Source organism: Nerophis ophidion, linkage group LG25 (assembly GCF_033978795.1).
Source record: "Nerophis ophidion isolate RoL-2023_Sa linkage group LG25, RoL_Noph_v1.0, whole genome shotgun sequence".
NCBI lineage: Eukaryota > Metazoa > Chordata > Actinopteri > Syngnathiformes > Syngnathidae > Nerophis > Nerophis ophidion.
This window is the reverse complement of record NC_084635.1, coordinates 25169210-25190042: the sequence shown is the minus strand read 5'-3', so window position 1 is coordinate 25190042 and position 20833 is coordinate 25169210. Positions and strand designations below refer to the sequence as shown.

Sequence of the window (20833 nt, the reverse complement as noted above, 5' to 3'; positions counted from 1 at the left end):
CTTTCAAGTAGTCGACTTAAACGAGTACCGCTGTTGAACTAGAGAAAGCACAGATATGAACCCAGCTTGTGATCATGTTACAAACAAGCATTTATTTGTAAAACACTACAGTGTAATTTACAAGTTGGTAATGAGAAGTGCCTGTAACATCAGGATTGAAGACCAACAGAAAGAAAATGAGTAGAAGTTATTACTGGTCAGAGAGGGAGGTGGCGTGGATTGAAGTGGGCAGGTGGTTCAGGTGAGGATGTCATGGGCTTGCTGCTCCACCAGCATGGCCATGTTCTTAACGTCTCCACACCAGAAGTCTAAACGCTCCTTCATACCTTTGATCTGAAATTAAATGGGGAGTAACATGGAAAGGTAAAATATATATATATTTTCCCCCATGTTTAATACTGTGGAACCTTGATTTACAAAACACCTCTATTTGTGATGTTTTCGGTTCATGAGCGTTTACATTACGCCAAACATGCTTCTGTGTGCGAATCATGTCTCACGTACAAACACTTCATTTATTCATTCATTTGGCGTGCAGCTTGAAGCTATCAGGGACTGCCATTTTGATGACATTCCTTCCTGTTCACCAGGGGTGCCCATTACGTCGATCGCGATCGACTGGTCGATCTCGGAGGGTGTGTCAGTCAATCTCAAGCCAGGCATTAAAAAATAGACATAAAAATGAGCAATCATCAATCATACCAAGACTTCACTTTCGTCAGTTGTTTGACATTCTCGGCACCCGAGGATCTTGTGAGATGACGCTGGCTGCTGCGAGCTCATATTTAAGGAAAAAATCACTAACAGGGCGGACGCAGAGAAACACATTTTATTTCTAGAGACTCCGTACCTACTGTCAAAACTCTAAAGACCGACAGCACAGTTCCTGTCTTCACCATAAAAGACCTGTTTCATCCTGCCTGTGCTAACAAAATAAGAGTTTCAGAAAGCTAGCATGCACAAGCTAGCAAGCTACGGAGTTTGATGCCTATGTATTTCTCCCCCGCCCTCAGCGACCGCTTTCTCACTTGCTTGCCCACCCGCACAGTCACTGACGTCACTCACCTGCTGCCAGACATTAAAGGGCCACACACATATGCTACTCTCATAACAAAGTGTTTAAAAACGAGTATGCAAGTTGGACAAATGAGATGCCAAATCCAACCACTTTCATGTGGTATTGGACAGAAAGGAGGACTTTTTTCCCTCCATTTGAAAATGCGGACGTTATCAGCACCACTGTCTAATTCCAATGAATGCAAGTCATCAGAATCAAATACACCAACTTATATTCTTGTCTTCATGAAAGAAAGAAATCTATGTGTGTTAAACATGCTTGTATTATCATTAAACACCATTAACTTGTTAACAAAAATGTCTCTTTCATAAATAAATAAATAAATATAAATTATAAATAGGAATGAGGTAGATCTCCTCGACTTGGTCAATTGAAAAGTAGCTCGCCTGCAGAAAAAGTGTGAGCGCCCCTGCTGTACACGCAAGCTCAGCCATTTTGATGAGGTGGGCGGCAGAAACACACCAAAGTCTTTTTACAAAGAAAGATTATAACAGCGCTTCTTGTAATAATTGCAAAGCTACTACTTCATCAAGTTGAGGACATACAAGCAATATGCTGAACCATTTGATCACACAGCATGCAATAACTATAAATGAATGTCACCTTTTTGAACCGCTTTTATGTCATCCCATCAGCAGTCACCTGGCGTAAATACAACAGGTACTAACACTGCTTTTAATGTTAGTGTTACTAGTTGTTAATTTGAAACAAATGCTTTTTCATTTTGATAGGAATAACACAAGAGAAATGCTGACTTGTTTTGAGGCAGGCAGTAGCAGATCCAGTTCATTGCTGTAGCTAGATGAATGTCACCAAGCAGTGAACATGCTTGTGGTCAAAAGCTTGCAACCATTCATCAAACTAGACACTCTTTTTTCGGTAGGTGAATGTTCAATTGTAGCCAGAGAAAAGTTGCATGTTTTCCTCCGAACACATTTTTACAAATATTTCCATTTTACAGGTAAAACTCATTCAATTAGAATATGGTTTAACATTTCAATCATGTCAGCAATTCAACTTCAAATGTGAAACTAAAATATGAAATTACCTCATTGCATACAAAAAGAGATATGTAATGTCTTTATAATAATTTTGATGATCATAGCTTTTAAAACCGCAAATTTTCGGGGATTTTCAATTCTAGGTTTTTAAATGCTGTAAACCAGGTCTATCCAAATTGTGGCCCACAGGCCACATCCAGCCCGTCAATGTTTTTTATTTGGCATGCCGAAAATCACCCAAATGGGCTTGATGAAAACAATAAAACTTGGGTTGATCATGATTGTATGCACTACCACCGTCATCCCGCAGGCGAGTTGGGAGTACTGCATACAATTAAGCAGGAGTGGGGTGAGTAGAACACACTACTCATTAAAACCTGGAAAAAAAACTAAATAAACTGCAAAAACCTGACTTAACAACTACTGGACAACGAAGTATGAATGTTCTACCCCAAGCAAATGCTGCAGTCATTGTTTCCTGGCGGACCTTTTAAACGACGGACACATTGAGCCAGACAAGCAACAACAATGGTAGAAAACTCAGCGTGAAAGTTTCATCATGAAACTTGGCCAAACATTTGTGAGTAGATATAATTTGTGCATAAAGATATTTAGTTTGTTTTGTACTACCCGTTTCCAGCATGTGCAGCTAGTTAAAAGCATGAAGAAAAAAAAGTTCCAGTTTTTGTTGAAGATTAATGTTCCTTCTTTTAAATTATTTTCCTTCCTTATTTTTATTTCTTTACACTTCTTCCTTCATTTAGGTTTGTAATACACATAACAAAAGTATAACGTCCATTGTATATTTTAAATAATTTCCATTATGTATTTCAAATAAATAAAATAGAAGGTTTAGTCTTAATGTATTCACACAATAAACTACAAATGTGTACACACAAAAAAATTACACAACATTTACACACCAAACATTGGACACACTGTATGCGACTTATCACAATTAAATTTGACCTTCCACTGGTCAAATTTAGCGCTACATGTATTAAAAGTCCTGCGATGAGGTGGCGACCAGGGTGTAAACGCCTTCCGCCCGAATGCAGCTGAGGTAGGCTCCAGCGACCCCAAAAGGTACAAGCGGTAGAAAATGGATGGATGTATTAAAACTGGTTTGCTTGGCAGACTTACTCGCAAACAAAAACTTACACAATCACGGCCACGAGTACAAAATACATCACGAAGTCAGCAATTTCAATAACTTGAAATTAAAAAACTAAATATTTTTATACATAATATCTACTTACAAATATTTGGCCAAGTTTTGTGATGAAGTTTACATGCTGGGGTTTCTACTTTTGTTGCTACTTCTCTGGATCAGTGTGCTTGAAAGTTCTCTGGATCAGTGTGCTTGAAAGTTCCGCCAGAAAACAACGACCCTCGTACTTGCTCGGGACAGAACATTCATACTTTGTTGTCCAGCCGTTGTTACCAAGTCAGATTTTTGCAATTTATTTAGATTTTTTTTCACAGGAGTGAATGAGTAGTCTTCTACTCACCTTACTGCTGCTTCATTGTAACACATATGTGCCTCGCTGTTGCCCCCTGCGGGGTGGCGGGAGTACCGTATACATGATCAAGCCTATTTGATCATGTATACAGACTACCGGTATGTAAAGCCACTGATCGTTTATCACTCCGAAACTCCCACAGTGTTCAACAATCACAATAACAAAAATGTTAGCAAACACAAGGATTTTTGTAGCAACATAGTGGTTAACATTTTGGAGCGCACTAACAAGACTTTTGTGTATGTGTTGGCATTAATGCTTGCTGTAATGTTGTTTGGATAAAAAATAAAGATCGTTGTACTGTGACCCACAAATACATAATCCCACTACCATCAGGGCGCAGATACGGAACCATCAAATTCCAGAGGGCCCGCCTCAGGAAAAGCCTTATCCCTGCAGCTATAGCCGCCCTGTTAGCCCAGCCGACCCATCTGATAAAGCCTGTAAATGCGTTGGTCATGTATGATGTCTTTTTGTTATTTTTGTTTTGTGATGTGTAATGTCTATATGTATAAATGTACGGCAGTGAAAATGAATTTCCCCAACGGGGACCAATAAACCTAAATCTAAATCTAAATCTATGCATGTTTACTTAGAATCTTACAATACAAACGTTTCAGTTAATGGACCATCTTCAAGAACCAATAAAGTTTGTAAATTAAGGTTCCACTCTATAATGACAGTTACAATTATCATTCTTCACCAAGTAAAATATTTAGGTGACTGTACATATTTGAGGATGCATAAAATAGACAAGATCCAAAAGCAAGATGATTGAATGATCTACTTCTACAATACACTTACTAGAGCTTTTACAGGTGATATTAAAGATTGGCAAATGTATATATGAAGGGCAAGAGTGGGTCCTTCCATGAAAGTACCCTCTGTTTGGGGAATAAAGTCACATGTTACCTGCTTCAGATCTAGCACTCGAGGCTGCACCCAGGTCATCTGCACCTTCTGGTCTACCTCGTCAATGTTACCTTTAATTAGGCCAACTGAGAGAGCCTTCATCACAAGAAGCTCCACCTGCACATAAATCACACACAACACATAAAATGTAGTATCATAATAGACCAAGCAAAACCTTTAAACACATGTGTAGATCAGCCTGTTTATTCATTCTTCAACTCCTAGGCGATCATTATGGTTGATGTTTTGAATGGTTTTACAGACATTCTTGAGGCATTGCTAGAATATTGTCATATATCATCCTACCTCGTTTACAGGAATTTTGGCACTCTGAGCTATTTCGGTGAAGGTCAGCTGTCGATGGTTTGCAGGACGTGTGAAAGTCATCTGCGAGTTCAAAGAAGAAGCGCTTGTTACGGCAAAAAATTTCATTTTGATCTATTCAGAAGTGTACATACACTTGTTATCATATTAATTTGGGTATTTTAAATATATAGACCAATGGGTCTTTTTGGAGGCTGGAAAACGACAGACATCTTCATCTAAAAAAACAACAATAATTGATTGATGGAATATTTCACGCAGACAAAGCACATTCTGTGACCATCATCAAACACTTGGTATAACTATGACTGTATATTTGGTGACTACCCTTGGCAGAACTAGTAGAGTCAACTTAAACCTGGCACGGACCTGCTTTTACCAATTACACACCCAATTCTGATGTGTTCCACCACCGTGTCTGTCAGTTGGTACAGTATTCTTAATATTCCTACCCCTTGAACTCTATACCAGTCAGTAGCCTGACATGAATGCTTTTAAACCATGGGAGAAAGCTTAAGTACCCGTAGAAAAACATTTGTAATTCCAAGTATATAGTAGTGAGTCATGACATATCCAAATACCTTCTGACAATAAAATCTGCCCAAAAACAGACCAATATCCACTTCTAGAATGGAACCTTACAGTCTTACCTCCATCACACAGAGGAGTTGGATCTTTTGCATCAGTTTGGCTTCATGTGCTGCAAGGTCAGGCTACAATCAAAAAATAGGGAGAGAGGGAGGTTCTTCAATTTTAATAACCTCAAGGAAGAATTATAAAAATAGGAGTTCAACAAAAAAAACTTTGCAAGCTTTTGTGTCATCTACCTAAATACGTTAAATTAATGAAATATTAAATCAATCAACTTTACTACACATTCCCTCTTGAAAAGCACTTTGCTTATCTCGAAGTTCTTTGAACCTCTAATGCAAAGGTGCCCAAACGTTTTGCCTCTAAGGACCCAAAGTGAAAATGTGCTAATAGCCTGTGGACTAAACACAGACTTTAAAGGGGAACTGCACTTTCTTTGGAATTTTCATATCGTTCACAATCATTATGAAAGACATGATGAGAGATGCATTTTTTATGCATTCTAAATATTAAATAAAGGCGATCAAAAGTCTGCTTGCAATGGAGTCTATGAGAGTTGCTCTATTCTGCCTAAAAAAACATCCAAACATCTCCATATAAGGTTTCACATACACACTGTAAGTACATATGTAATACAGTAACAGGCACATTTATAATAACATGTAATATTTACTTATTTTGCTCTTTTTAGGCAACGGGGTGCATTATTTAAAAAATGCATCACATTTGCTTTTTTCCCCAACATCACTGATTAGTGGTCATTACATAGTTTATGAGAGGCAACAAATAATAGAACTTACAACTTAATAGAATGCAGTTATTTTCTGCGGTAACTAGTAGTCCAACGCGTTATTTTTTTATATTCAGTATTTATATTCAGTAACACAGTTACCGTAACTACATGATGCGTTACTTTACCTTATTTTTTTATATAGTATCGGCTAGAAAGTTAGAAGATCCAAGTGTGTTTTATTGCTGCGGTGTCGTTTTTCTGAATGTTCCTGTGTCACAAGGAAGGGGCGAACCGCACGGTCTTTGTGTGTGTGTGTGTGAGTGTGTGTGTGTGGGGGGGGGGGGGGGGGGGGGGGGGTAGCGTCTGTGTTTACTGACAAGACATCATGGCAGAGCCGAAGCGGAGTTTCTTAACATGGAGATATTCTCACTACTTCTATTTTGTGGAGCACAAAGAAAAGAACATTTTAGTTAAGTTGTGTCTTGGATCAAAGATCCTGTCTACTGCCCAAAACAATTCAAATCTGCTGAAACAGCTACAAAAGCAACGTGCTTCGACAAACCTAGTAAAGAGAGACACACAGCGGCTGGATTTTAACGGGGGGACTGCTAGCCAGGACAACATTGATAGAGCCATTGCAGCGTATGTGCTAGAAGACATGCAGGCTATTTCTACAGTGGAGTCACCCGATTTCAGGCAGCTGGACACAGTGGACAGTGAGTACATAAAAATGGAAAGCAAGCTAAAGAAGACACTCCAAACTCTGCCTCTGCTCATCATTCATCACTGAAGGTACACACACTGTCAATTCACTTATATACTCTTTCATTCAAGACTTCTAGAGTGTTTGATTATCACATCACTCTAAATGTATGGACTATAAAGTTCACAAACATAAAGAGGGATCCTAGTGGGCCAGGACAATTTTTCCTTATTTCCAAACTAAAACTGGGGAAATGCGTAAGGTTCTGGGCTTCAGTACAGTATTGATCTCATGAAGACATGATTTTATTTCACAATTCTTTGAGAAAAAAAAAATGCCTGGATAGGCATGTGTCTAGCAGTATGTGTGCTGTATCTAGTGACATTATATGCCATGTCATGTGTGCCTTCCTTGGGTGAAGCCAGGTTTACAGCTATGTTGTGACATGTGATCGTGCAGTTTGTTACTTATGTATGTTATGTTGCAGCTATTTAAACTAGTTTTTTCAATTTGTTCTGGCCTATAATAAATTGGCCCTTTGAAACATCTTGTCTTTGTGTTTTGTATGTGTTCAGTGATGCAAATGCATGTCAAGTTGATCAACAGATTGTATTATTCTCCAGTGCAATAACAGTACTGAAATGAAGGCTGAAAGGGCATTAATGATAGCCTAAATTTTTTTTTTTAAATAAGTAACTAAATAGTTAGTTTTTACAATAACGCATTACATTTTGGTGTAAGTAACTGAGTTGGTAACTGAGTTACTTTTGAAATAAAGTAACTAGTAACTGGAACTAGTTACTGGTTTTCAGTAACTAACCCAGTGGTTCTCAAACTTTTTTTGTCATCCCCCACTTTGGACAAGGGGGAGTGTTCAAGCCCCACCTGCCCCCATCGCCCCAACAGAACGCTAATGCCAAGCTTAACATTTTTAAATTTATTGAATATCAAGTAACATTCAAATGGTATACAGTCAAACTCAATAACATAAAATAACATCAAGTTCAATAATAAATAAAATAACTGTGCAGCTGTGGTATAACTTGCATCAAGTTCAATAATAAATAAAATAACTACTCTGCCAGTTTTCTTTGAAAGAAATCAAGTGGCTTATTGACGTGATTGGGGTGTGTGGTCTCAAGGTGTCTCTTTAATTTGTTGGGTCTCATGCTGTCTGCTGCTAGCGGTTTTAGACACAGAACACACAGGGGTCTCTCCTCTGCCCCCACCACCGTTGCCGTGAATCCAAGAGCAAGATACCCTTCATCATATTTTTTCAGTTGGCTTTTTGGTTGATTAAGCCCGTCAGATTTTTGTTTCTCTGCAGGCTCTGGCTCGACGACCTTTGAGGTGCGAGTCACAAATTTATCAATTTTGTGTAATTGTGGTCCACACATTAGCCTGCTACCCATCCGCGTGAAAGATTGTTCTGCTTAGCCTCGCCCCCATTAGTTACTGTTGCTATGTCTGTCAAACTTTCGCTCCTACCTAAAAATGTAAAGCCTATAGGAAAAATAAGTAATTTACATGTATTTATATAACGGATTTCACAGACAGAATCACAAAGTGATTTACAGTGTGTATAGAAAATGAAAGCATAGTAAAAAAAAAAATCTAAGAATACAATAAAAAAAATATATATATATTTAAGTGAAATGTCATTCCGTTCCTCGCCCCCCACCTGTCATGTCTCTATTCCCCACCAGTGGGGCCGACCCCACACTTTGAGAAACGCTGAACTAACCCAACACTGCTTTTGGTACAAGGTCTGCTGCCACTAGGATGCCGACTGCTAGGATGTTCATAAATTCCCATTTAGATGAAGAATGACTCAATTCTTGCTAAAGAAGGGGTGTGGAACCAAGGGTCATTTCGTGTCAATCTTGCCATTCCTGAGTCTAAATTGGCTGTCAAAGTGTACCAACTTGTCAGAATATGTCCTCAATCCTCTACTATACAGGTGAGAGGCATGATTTACAATAAAGTTTGTCAAGCAAGGAAACGAGGAAGCAGCTGATCCATCAACCATGTCAACATTGGCACACAAGCTTGTGATCAGGGCGCCGCTATAAATAGTTTTTCTGCATTAGCGCGTTATAATAACAATATCACTAATACTTGGTTATTATTCAAGTCACAAAATAAAAATGGAGTATTGTTTGCGCTTTTTGGATGTTTTTTTATTGAGTTTTATGGGCGGAATTGAGGACCTGTAAGCGGACTTTTGTAAGCATACAGCAGCACCATGAGTGAGGAGTTTAGTCTCATACCGCCATATATCATTGATGGCATGTCCACAAGGCTAACTGGTTGCCAAGTTTGATTTCCACTGAGAGCTTGATAGAGGTCAGTATGAAAATGAATTAAATTTGGGAAGCCATCCTTTGGTGGGTCAAATAGAACGACTTGCTGGGCAAAATGTGTCTACTTTGAACACCCTTGCTCTAATGTCTGACTGGATGCAGAGCTGCCAACTACCAATGTTTGCAATCGTAAGTTGTTGTTTTGTTTTTTTTTATAAACAAAATTGTTACAATTAGAGCTGTCAGAAATAAATTAGTTAACTAATGTGATTAGTCACAAAAAACTTATCACAGTAATCATGTATATATACAAATTAATAAAAATGTATTTTTACCATACATGCTGCTTTACCTTTAACGTAGATGGTTACGTGAAAGGTGACAAGGGTTATTCTACATGGAGTGAAATTACTGTTAAAACTCCACAAACATGTTTTTCCTGACGCCCAACAATTTGCAAGTAAAAAACAATTTTCTTCAACTAAAAAAAAATATTTGCAAATGAAAAACATTTTTTTGAGAGTAAAACAATGATTAAAAAGTATAAAAATCATTTTCTGTAAGTAAAAAAGCAGAGTGGGGAGTAAAATGGTGGATAGAAGAGAGGGAAAACAAGCGCAACCTGTAAGTTAACCTGTAAGTTTGCTTCTTCTGTCGACCATTTTACTCCCCACCCGCTTCTTAGTTAATTTTGGTAGACACCAGCATGCGCAAATAACAGTACCTCTGACGGCCTTATATTGACTCAGCAGGACTACCTGTCATTGGAGAGTGTGAAACATGGATGCACAGGGTGGAATATTACTGCCAAAAGATGGTTTTATACTTCGATTACATTTTTATTTGAACAAATGTTTTTTGTACTTGCAAAACTTATTTTAACTTAAAAATTTTTGGGGGAATCGATTTTTAATTGAAGAACATTGTTGTTGTTGTTCTTTTTTTATTTGCGACTCATTGGGCATGAGTAAATAAACTATTTTGTGTTTGTGGAGTTTTGGCAGTAATTTCACTCCATAGTAATATGGTCAGTGTTAAGGTCAATGCATACACAAAGTGCAAAACTATGTGAGAAGACTCCTTCCGGTGTGCTTACTGGAAAATTTTACTCTAAAATACACCCTGACAGGACTTAATATAAAACTATTACCACGTTTTGAGCATATAATTACGTGCATTAAACTAAAATATTTTAAAAATCATTCCTGGATGACATTCTGAGAATAAAATTGCATCTCTGTCTTTTTTAAGTTGATTTAAATTAAGCAAGCAAGTTCTAACCTGTGATTAATCCAAATAAAAAAATTTTTTTTAAATCTATCGTTTGACAACCCTAGTTTAAAAACAGAGTTCTATCATTTCAGACTGTGAGGTCGTGAATGTCTTGAATAGTGATTGGATGAACAAGTTTTGTGATAATAAAGCAGACGTGATGTTAAGGAGATATTTGTAGGTATTATTTGGATGGATTTTGGCATGGTTTCAGCCCACAATAACATGTTTGTTTAAATAAAGATTGTTTATAGACCACGTCTTTGCCATCTTTTCAACACCCAGGCAGATGTTACAGTATTTTATATCCATATGTGGGATCCATGACATAAATTTGACTCGCCTGTTGGCCCCATGCAGACTTGAAGCCCTGGAATTTTTCCACGTTGCCTCCATTGAAAGCATAGAGTGTATCAATGAGCCACTGTTTGTCTGTGTTCCTTAGGGACTCCAGCACAGGGTGCATCAGCTGCAAGAACAAGCAGCACACATGTTCAATGCCACAGTGTACTGATAAAATAACACATAGTGAAGACAGATTCAAAAGAGTATCGCACCAGTTCGCCAAAGTTGTAAACGCCTTCCCCCAAAAGACCAGCCAGGCCTAACGTGAAGGCTCTTTCCTGCTTTTCTGTCTCTGTGAAGTCAACAGCAATGGTTATTTTTACAAGATAAACTCATTTAGCTTCAATTTTCCTATCTTCATGCATCATGATCTAACCTGGAAGGTCTTTGATGTCTACACATCCAAGGTATCTCAAAGCATCCTTGTAATAAGAAGCGTGGTTCCCAACGATGCGATAGTATTTGCTGGAGAGGTCATAAAACCTGCCGTGCACTGATGTAACACCAGGCAAATTATTTAACATTTCCTCAACTTCTTCAACAAGTTTCTAGGGGAGGGAAAAAAAACAAAAAAACAGGAGGCAATGAAATCTGGACATTTTTAACAGGGTGGTGAATAAAACAGCATTCAATTCGACACATCTATTTAAAAATCATCACAGTCATCTTTTTAAACATACCGTATTTTCTTGAATATCCGCCGGGGCGCTAATTAATTTAAAACCTCTTCTCACTCCTGCGCTTATTCAAGGCATGCGGTAAAAGTAAGCATGCGCTAATAATTTTAAAACCTCTTATCACCCCTGCGCTTATCAATGGCATGCAGTAAAAAATTGAGTGTGATATACAAAAAAAAAATTATAAATCAATAATTATTCTGCGGCCGTAGCCCGGTGGTTGGGGACCACTGCTCTACAACATGTCATCGCGCCCACCTTTACACCATGCTATCTGCGTGCCGGTCGGACGCATGCATATCGCTGCTTCTCATGCGAGATTGCAATGCATACTTGGTCAACAGCCATACCTTTTACACTGATAGTTGTGATAAAACAACTTTAACACTCTTACTAATATTCACCACACTCTGTGAACCCACACCAAACACATTTCTTGAGAACATGGTGTTTGGTGTGGGTTCACAGAGTGTGGCGCTTATTAGTAAGAGTGTTAAAGACAAGTTGTTTTATATCACAACCATCAGTGTGATCTGTACAGCTGTGGAACAAGACCCCTGGTTTACACATAGTAAAAGCAAAAAAAAAAAACCTCGTCCGCCATTTTGGAAATGACGACAGGGGAAGCGTCACTCGTGACGTCACGAATTTGACCCTGCGGTAAAAGTAAGCATGCGCTAGGAAATACGGCAAAAATTACTATCTGTAAAATTGTGAGTAAAAGAAGGGTATGTGTAGCCCGTAAAACCCCTTGATTTATGAGTTGAATTTTAAACAGAAATTAATTAAATTAATTCACATGCACTGCAAGCCAGTCAAAAAAATTTAAGTTTACTTTTAAGTAAATATTGCGGTATAAAACAAAATAACAAAATGTACTACAATAAACTGGTTATTTCAAGTATTTGTAGTGATGGCAGGGTATCTGCAGGTTTCAGCAAGTAAAATGTAAGATTTTTTAAGACCTTTTTAATGCCACCTTCAATGAAATTTAAGACCGAAAAAAATAATAAAAAATCTATAAATAAAAGCAATGGTTGGGGATCCCACTGTACTACAACCTCAATGACAATCAGTCAATTTACTTTTTCTATGTTTATTATTAAACAAACTGATAAGCACCACTTTGCCAAACAGCTTATTAAAAATCTTGAGAGATCCAAAAAATTTGACATCTAAAACAAACAAACCAACACCAAGGCCAGTAAAAACATAATAACCGAGGTGAGGGTAAAAATAAATTACATTTCATTAACACATACCGAGACCCGTTGACTTGGTCGAAGAGCAGGTTTTGGATGTGAGGTGCTAATCCTTTTCTCGTAATATATGCCGTTTTATCCTTTCAATAGGAAAATTTATTAGCAACCTGAGAATCAGGAAACATCACACGAAAAAGATCACCAATCCCATCATTTGAGGTGTAGGATTGATGTTTCACCACAGTGTGCAAGATCCATAACACCTCGGATTTTAATGATGCTGTCCCGCCGAAGATTAGTGTCAGGTCAGTGCTGCTAGCGGCAGTTGTTGCTAGCTGGGGGGGCGTTGGCGCTGGATCCACGCAAAACTGAGAGATGCCCGGTGTTTGTTTTTGGCTCTCTGCCGCGATTTTATGCTTACCGCACTGCATGTGCGATTCGACCGCTCTAATTCCCATGGTGCCAAGTTTGAAATCCCTCTTACAAAGTATGCACCTGGCCTCCTCGGGATTGGCAACAGGTTTAAGACAGCTTTTAAACCGGCTGTCCTCCAGCCAACGCTCGCAATACTTGCATTTCCCCATGCTGACTGAAAGGCGGGACGCGAGGAAGAAAGGAAGGAGTCCGCGCGCGACCTGACTATGCGCGCGACAGACACTGAAATCCCTTACTTTTACTCAAAGACGTGCCCCGAAAAAAAAAAAAAAACTGGCCCGACAATTTAAGACCATTGAGTACTGAATTTAAGACCATCTTAGGAATTTCTAATAAATTTAATACTTTTTAAGGCCTTAATTTTAGACACATGAATTTAAGACTTTTTAAGATTTTTTAAGGATCCGCGGATACCCTGGATGGGGTATCTGAAGCTGAATCATAATCCTTATTTTGGCTTGCAACTCAACGCAAAAAAAATAAATAAATACAGCTAACATCCCAAATAACTCTAATGGTGAAACTTGTTAGTAGAAGGAGCAATATACTGCAATGTGTTAATGTGATGTTTTTTTCATACCAAATATAACAGTTCTTCATTCTTACCTTAGTTGCTGGAAGATCATTGATCTCAAGCTTGAGACTGCCAATTGATGTCTTGCAGAGAATGACAGCTTCATCGCTGCTTTTCACCTGGACCAAACCGAGACACATCCAGTTTGTGCATATTGAGTCATTTGTATCACAAATGCAGATGAAATTTGTATTGCTGAACCTACTTTTTCCTGGGTTTTTTCTAGAAAAGTGATGGCATCTTTGGGATCTGGAAACAAACATTTTCTTAACACCTTAAATCAATCATACAAAATAAATCACATGATTCTGGACTTACCTGACATTTGTCTGGCAACAAAGAGAATGATCTCCATGAGGGATAAAGGGTTGATTCTGCAAAAGGGAGAAAGAACAACACGTTAAAAACAAGGAGAAATACATGGGGGGAAAGTGCAAGTGTGATACAGGTGGATGGTGGGTTAGTTATTTGGCGTGTGCACCTGTGTTCAAAGTCATTGAGGAAGTTCTCATAAAGCTGTAAAAGAAAAAATAGACAGTTAACATGTGTGACGTTCATTTTAATGACAATAAAATTATGCCATATCTTCCACTAGTATTTGGGACAAAAATTATATATTTTTTTTTATATTGCTACTCAGCAACATATTGTAATGAATAGCCCTCATTTTCATTTTTCTGCACATGCACATGGGGATAGGTTGATTGGCAACATTGAATTGGCCTGAGTGTGTGAATGTGAATGTTTATATGCGTTGGCTCTGTGATGAGGGGGCGACTTGTCCAAGGTTTACACCACCTTCCGCCCGAGTCAGCCATTTTCAGATTTGCCATAAAACTGTTTTATTGCAAAAAAGTGCACTGTGCTTGATATCAAGTGTTTTAATGCAACACCAACCAGAACATCAGCAATGGTAGAGGAAAGCACACCAATATGTTGTGAAAGGGAGAGTTCGCATCGCTGCCAAAGCTAGATGGTTAACATCTGCAGTGTTTTTGTGGCTGTCAGAATTGAACAAACAGATAAGACGGCAACAGTACTACTTCTGTAACTGCACAAAGTTGTGAAAAAATGAAACAAAGCGGGATTGTCAAAAAAGAAAGAAGGTGATTATTGCTTGCAAGCCTAAAACAGAATTTGGATATAAATAATGTGGATAACAGTCAAACGTACTCGGCTCATTTTGTATCTGGTATGTATGAATACATGTTTACCCGTTTTGGTGACTTATTTAAAACATATTGCTGTTAAACATCAACATATTCACTTCACTAATAAAAAAGGAATAGTTTATATTTAAGCATGACAAGATGACATTGGCAAATCTTTCTTGCTTTCCTCACCTCACCATTAACTGAGTGTAAACACTAAACAGACAGCCTTCATAGCTTTTAATATCAGTTTCTGGATGAACTTTGAGAAAAGATTAGACATTACAAGCTGAGCTGAAAATATTAGAATAAATAACGGAAATAATATGAGAATTATATTACAATCTAATGTGAGTACACTACTATTACTACAGAGAAATTAGCGTGCTTACTGTTAGTAATAGTATGATTTCACCAGTAAACAGCTCATTTTAAACTCTCTAGGCAATTGGCACCACTTAGCCCACATAACACTTTTTTGGAGGGTTTAAGTTGATCTTTGTCTAGTTGTGCAAGTGTTTGTGGCTTTTCAGCAGCTTTCGATAGAGACTTATCATGGATTTTTGACTTTTTCAAGATCATTTCATTCACTTTCACGGCAATGTTTACAAACGCTTCCCTGCTCGATGGCTTCACATCAGAGTCCTAAACACTTTATATGTTTCCATTCACCAACTTCAAAATTGAATTAAATTGATCGTTCTGGAGCCGCAAATCGTTGAACCTGCACTTATCCATTTTATGAAAGTGATTCGGCTTTGCTGTGGGCTTTCGTTTAGTTTTGTCCGCACAGCACAGCACACTAACTGATGGTGCAGGATTATTCCGACCAGGGCAGCACAGGTTGGTTCTGTTTTGTAGTTAAAAAGCGTCCTCAAAAATCAAAACATTTAAAAGCAAGACTGAAGTTCATGCATGTTTTAAATAAAAACAATATTAATGGAAGTTGTGTTAAAGATATTTTATGAGATTTTATGATCATTTTAGACATAGTAAGGCCTTAAATTCAAATCATTGGATTTAAACTTTTTTAAAACCCAGTGGATACATTGGAAAATAAAAATATGCCTGACAAGTGCACACATGGGATATGGCATTGTTATGTTGGAATATAGACTTGTTTCTTGTTTTAGGCACCGCTTTATCCATTCCTTCCGTTTTCTACCGCTTGTCCCTTTTGGTGTCGCTGCAGCCTATCTTAGCTGCATTCGGGCGGTAGGTGGGGTACACCCTGGACAAGTCGCCACCTCATTACAGGGCCAACACAGATAAGACAGACAACATTCACGCTCACATTCAGATACTAGGCCCAATTTAGTGTTGCCAATCAACCTATCCCAAGGTGCATGTCTTTGAAGGTGGGAGGAAGCCGGAGTACCCGGAGGGAACCCACGCAGTCACGGTGAGAACATGCAAACTGCACACAGAAAGATCCCGAGCCCGGGACTTAACTCAGGACTACTTGTTAGGACATCAAAATTCAGTTATAGTTTCTATTTCCCTTCAAACTACAGCTCCACAATCAGCACTGGCGCAACCCCACGCCAGCCAGACCGTTACACTACTAGTACCATTACCATGCTTGACTGAAGACAATTAACTTGCTACCAACTTGTTTGCAAGTTATTTGGACTATAATGATGTGTGTGGTGTCATTTTCTGTGGATAGTAAAAATATACTTCGATACACTGGCTACTCTAAAGTACAGCCTTTTCTTATGTTCGCAAGTATGATCCTTAAGACAGGCCTGTGCAATTATTTTGACTAAGGGGCCAAATTGAGAGAAAAAAATGTGTCTGGGGGCCGGAATATCTATTTTTATAAAAAATAATACAAAACCTCACAATAAAGTCTGATTGAATGGTAAAAATGTTATGACAGATCGCCTTAAAATGCAATGGAGTTTTTTTTTCTATGAACGATAAAACCCTGAATATTGAGAATATATGAACATCACACCCCCTCAATCGACATATTTTACAATCAAGCCAAATGCAACAAAAATGCAAAAAACACAGCAAAAAACATCAACATTTTTATATACATGATACATAACTAAGCTTTAGAACTTTCTTGTAAAAATCTTCTTCCACGTTTGTCCCTGACACCCACATATTCCAGGCTGGCCGTTTTGGAAACACTCTGTGGAAACGCTCCCCACCCACACTGCTAGGTGCCTCGTCTGACCTGCTGTGACGTAGATTAACATAGTAACTAGTAGGGTTGTACGGTATACGGCTAATAGTATAGTACCGCGATTTTAATGAATCATATTCGGTACCATACCGCCTCTGAAAAGTACCGGTTCGCCACACCCTAAGATTGTTTGTTAAAATAAAGCCAACAATGCTATTTTTCTGGGCCCCTTTATTTAGAAAAGTATCGAAATGTACCAAAAAGTATCAAAATAATATTGGTATCAGGACAACACTAGTCACTAAAGCATCATACAAAAGCACAGATTCCAACCATTGAAATATGTTGTATAGTTCAAGACTCATGGTAATTTGAAAACATCACTACACATCATAATGGCAGCTACACTTTCCATCTGAAAGATCTAGAAAAAATATTTGAGAATGCCCGACGGGCCAGATTGAAAAGCTTAAAGGGCCGCATGTGGCCCCCGGACCTTAATTTGCCCAGGTCTGCCTTAAGATATACAGTGTGTCAAAATAGGGCTGGACGATATATCAATATACGCGAAATATTGCGGTTTTGTCTCTGCGCGATATAGAAAATAACTATATCGTGATATTCGAGTATACGTACGTTCTCATGCATTACACTACTACAGGCTTTTCCCACTCCTTCTTGTGTCTCCTTCTCACAGACAGTAAGCGCATCTTCTTACACACGTCACATACTGTCACGTCATACGTCACATACGTATACCCCCTCGCGGAGCAGAGAGGTAGCAGCATGGGTAACGTTAGCTGTGATGCTAGCAAAGCCGTGCGAGTGTTAATACAAGAGAAAGAAGTTGCGAATCTAGTAACAACTGAAGGAATAATTAATTCCCAAGAAAAACAGCAGGGGGTCCATTGTCTGGCGGGGGTTCGGCTTCAAGCGGGAATATGTCGAATAGACAACTTTAATTTGTCAAGTGTGGGACACAAGCGTTGCTACCGAAAGTAGCATTACTGCTAATATGTAGCATCATTTTAAAAGTCACCTGCTAGAGAATGAAGACAGCTTACTCCGCTTTTCAACACCTCCATTCGGTGCCACACCAAGAAAATACTGAGGCAAACATTTCCACATTAACACCGTATGAAAAAAACAGTTAACAACAAAAGGAGATAATGTCCGCAGTAAACTACCACATTGCAAAGGCCATACACTATTTGATTTCCTATTATGCAGCTCATTTTTATTTGACACTTATTGAATTATCTTGTGACATCATGCACAAAAGTGCACTTTATTTGTTTTTAACTATCGTAGTGGCCTTCTGTACAAAAAGTGCACATTAATTTAGTGTTGTTTTGATATGTCATCTTATTGACATCATGCACCAAAGTGCACCAATAGCTTGTGTTAAAATGTATCTGACAATCTTGCACTTTCTGTTTTGAAATTACATGAATGTTTGTGCCACTTCTTAAAGGGGAACATTATCACCAGACCTATGTAAGCGACAATATATACCTTGATGTTGCAGAAAAAAGACCATATATTTTTTAACCGATTTCCGAACTCTATAAATGGGTGAATTTTGGCAAATTAAACGCCTTTCTGTTTATCGCTCTCTGAGTGACGACGTCAGAACGTGACGTCACCTAGGTAGTCAACGCCATTTTTTCCCTACCACATCACACGCATCAACTCAAATTAGCTCTGTTATCTTCCGTTTTTTCCGACTGTTTTCCGGTACCTTGGAGACATTATGCCTCGTCGGTGTGTTGTCGGAGGGTGTAACAACACGATCAGGGACGGATTCAAGTTGATTTACGTAGAATGTGCATCGATTAGCACGGCATGCTAATCGCTGCTAACATGCTATTTAGGCTAGCTGTACGTACATATTGCAGCATTATGCTTCATTTGTAGCTATATTTACATCCAGCCTTTCTCTCCTCCCACAATTAATGCCAAAAAAACACATACCAATCGACGGATTTAAGTTGCTCCAGTGTCATACTCCAACCATCCGTTTCAATAAATGCGTAATCTGTTAAATCGCTTAAACCGCTGAAATCAGAGTCTGAATCCGTGTCTGAAATTGAGCTAATGTCGCTATATCTTGCTGTGGTATCCGCCATTGTTTGTTAGTATTGGCAGCACTGTATGACGTCACAGGAAATGAACAGTGGCTTCGAGAGAGTGAAAATAAGGCACTTTAAAGCTTTTTAATTAAATTTTTGAAAAAAACAAAAAAATAAAATAAGCCACTGGGAACTGATTTTTATTGGTTTTAACCCTTTTGAAATTGTGATAATGTTCCCCTTTACTAAATGTATAATAAATAAAGTTTTGGTCAATTGACTTAGTTGTAATTTCCCTCTCTTCATGAAAGTTTAAAATGAGCATATATTAATGCAGTATGAACAAGAATGTTTTAATGTCGACACATAGAATCATCATACAGCTGTTATCATATGTATCAAGTGTTAATTCAAGGCTAAGACAAATTATTGAGATATATATTGTGTATTGATATATGGCCTAAAATATTGAGATATTTAAAAAAGGCCATATCGCCCAGCCCTATGTCAAAAGCGATTGTATAGAGTGTTTTTACCTGTATTAGGCCATCTCCGGTTTTAAAGCAGGGCTCTTTAACGAAGTCTGTCAATTTCAGTGTTAGCTGATGCCACAGCCTGTCAAATGAAATGAATTACAGTCAGTCACATAGACAAGAGGTAAAAGATGGTCAGGACAGAGTCAATGGGCAGTGCGTTTGGCTAAACAAGGTAAACGTGTAATGTGTAGGCAGATTATACCTTTGGAAAACTTTATCACTACTCTTCATTGCAATAACCATCCATCCATCCATTTTTCTAACGCTTGCCCCTTTTGGGGTCGCTGGAGCCTATCTCAGCTGCATTCTGGTGGAAGGTGGTATACACCCTGGACAAGTCGTCAAGTCATTGCAGGGCCAACACAGATAGACAGACAACATTCACACTCAAATTCACACACTAGGGACCATTTAGTGTTGCCAATCAACCTATCCCCAGGTGCATGTCTTTGGAGGTGGGAGGAAGCCGGAGTACCCGGAGGGAACCCACGCAGTCACGGGGAGAACATGCATACTCCACACAGGAAGATCCCGAGCCCGGGATTGAACCCAGGACTACTCAGGACCTTCGTATTGCGAGGCACATGCACTAACCCCTGTTCCACCGTGCTACCTTATTGCAATAACCGTTAGCCTTCAAACTTGCTGTAAACTAGTTCACTTCCTCTGCGTATCCAACGTTCCTGCTAAGAACTCAAACTAAAACACACAATTAGCGTATTTAATGCAGTGGGGAAACGTTTTCGTTTATATTACGAGCAAAAAGAGCTGTTAGAATGTGGCTATTGCTAGTTCTGCCCATGACTCAGCGAGCATTTCACTTCAATGGGCTAGTAGATTTTTACCTTTTGTTGTACAAATCCTCCAAAGTGTGCCACTCAGTCGCCATCTCCGGAGTGGAGCTGTTACTCTGCTGTTGTTTGAGGAACCCGCCGACATCTTTCATTATGGCGACAAAATACAAATAAATTTAACTCCTGTAGGGTTTTTTTTACAGCTAACGTCAGCTAGCTTGTGGTGTTGTTGGGCTACCGTGGTTGCCGCAATGCATTGTGGGATAAGAAAGCGCAGCCAGTTACATAAAACGTATGACCCACTGCTGTCCTCGTAATATTATAGACATGTTTTTTATAGATACATATTTAAATTGAGTAAATAACGATTGGATGCGTACATGTTAATTTAGTTTATTACGTGAGGTATCAAAGTTATTGAAATGTGTTTTATTGTATAGTTCGGGACATGACTTAAAAGCGTTACCAAT

At 38.6% G+C, this 20833-nt stretch overlaps 1 protein-coding gene across 1 annotated transcript; it reads right to left on the bottom strand.

Moving 5' to 3' along the window:
* Positions 1–72: 72 nt before the first annotated feature.
* psmd13 (proteasome 26S subunit, non-ATPase 13) lies at positions 73–20631 on the bottom strand. The gene is made up of 13 exons (XM_061887000.1): positions 20415–20631; positions 19570–19648; positions 14155–14189; positions 13992–14047; positions 13879–13922; positions 13706–13792; positions 11162–11333; positions 10998–11077; positions 10784–10909; positions 5489–5551; positions 4821–4901; positions 4515–4631; positions 73–333 (listed from the first exon to the last, which is right to left on the bottom strand). Exons 1-13 carry the CDS (start codon positions 20513–20515, stop codon positions 238–240), a joined length of 1137 nt encoding a protein of 378 aa, XP_061742984.1. The 5' UTR covers positions 20516–20631; the 3' UTR covers positions 73–237.
* Between the last annotated feature and the right edge of the window lie 202 nt (positions 20632–20833).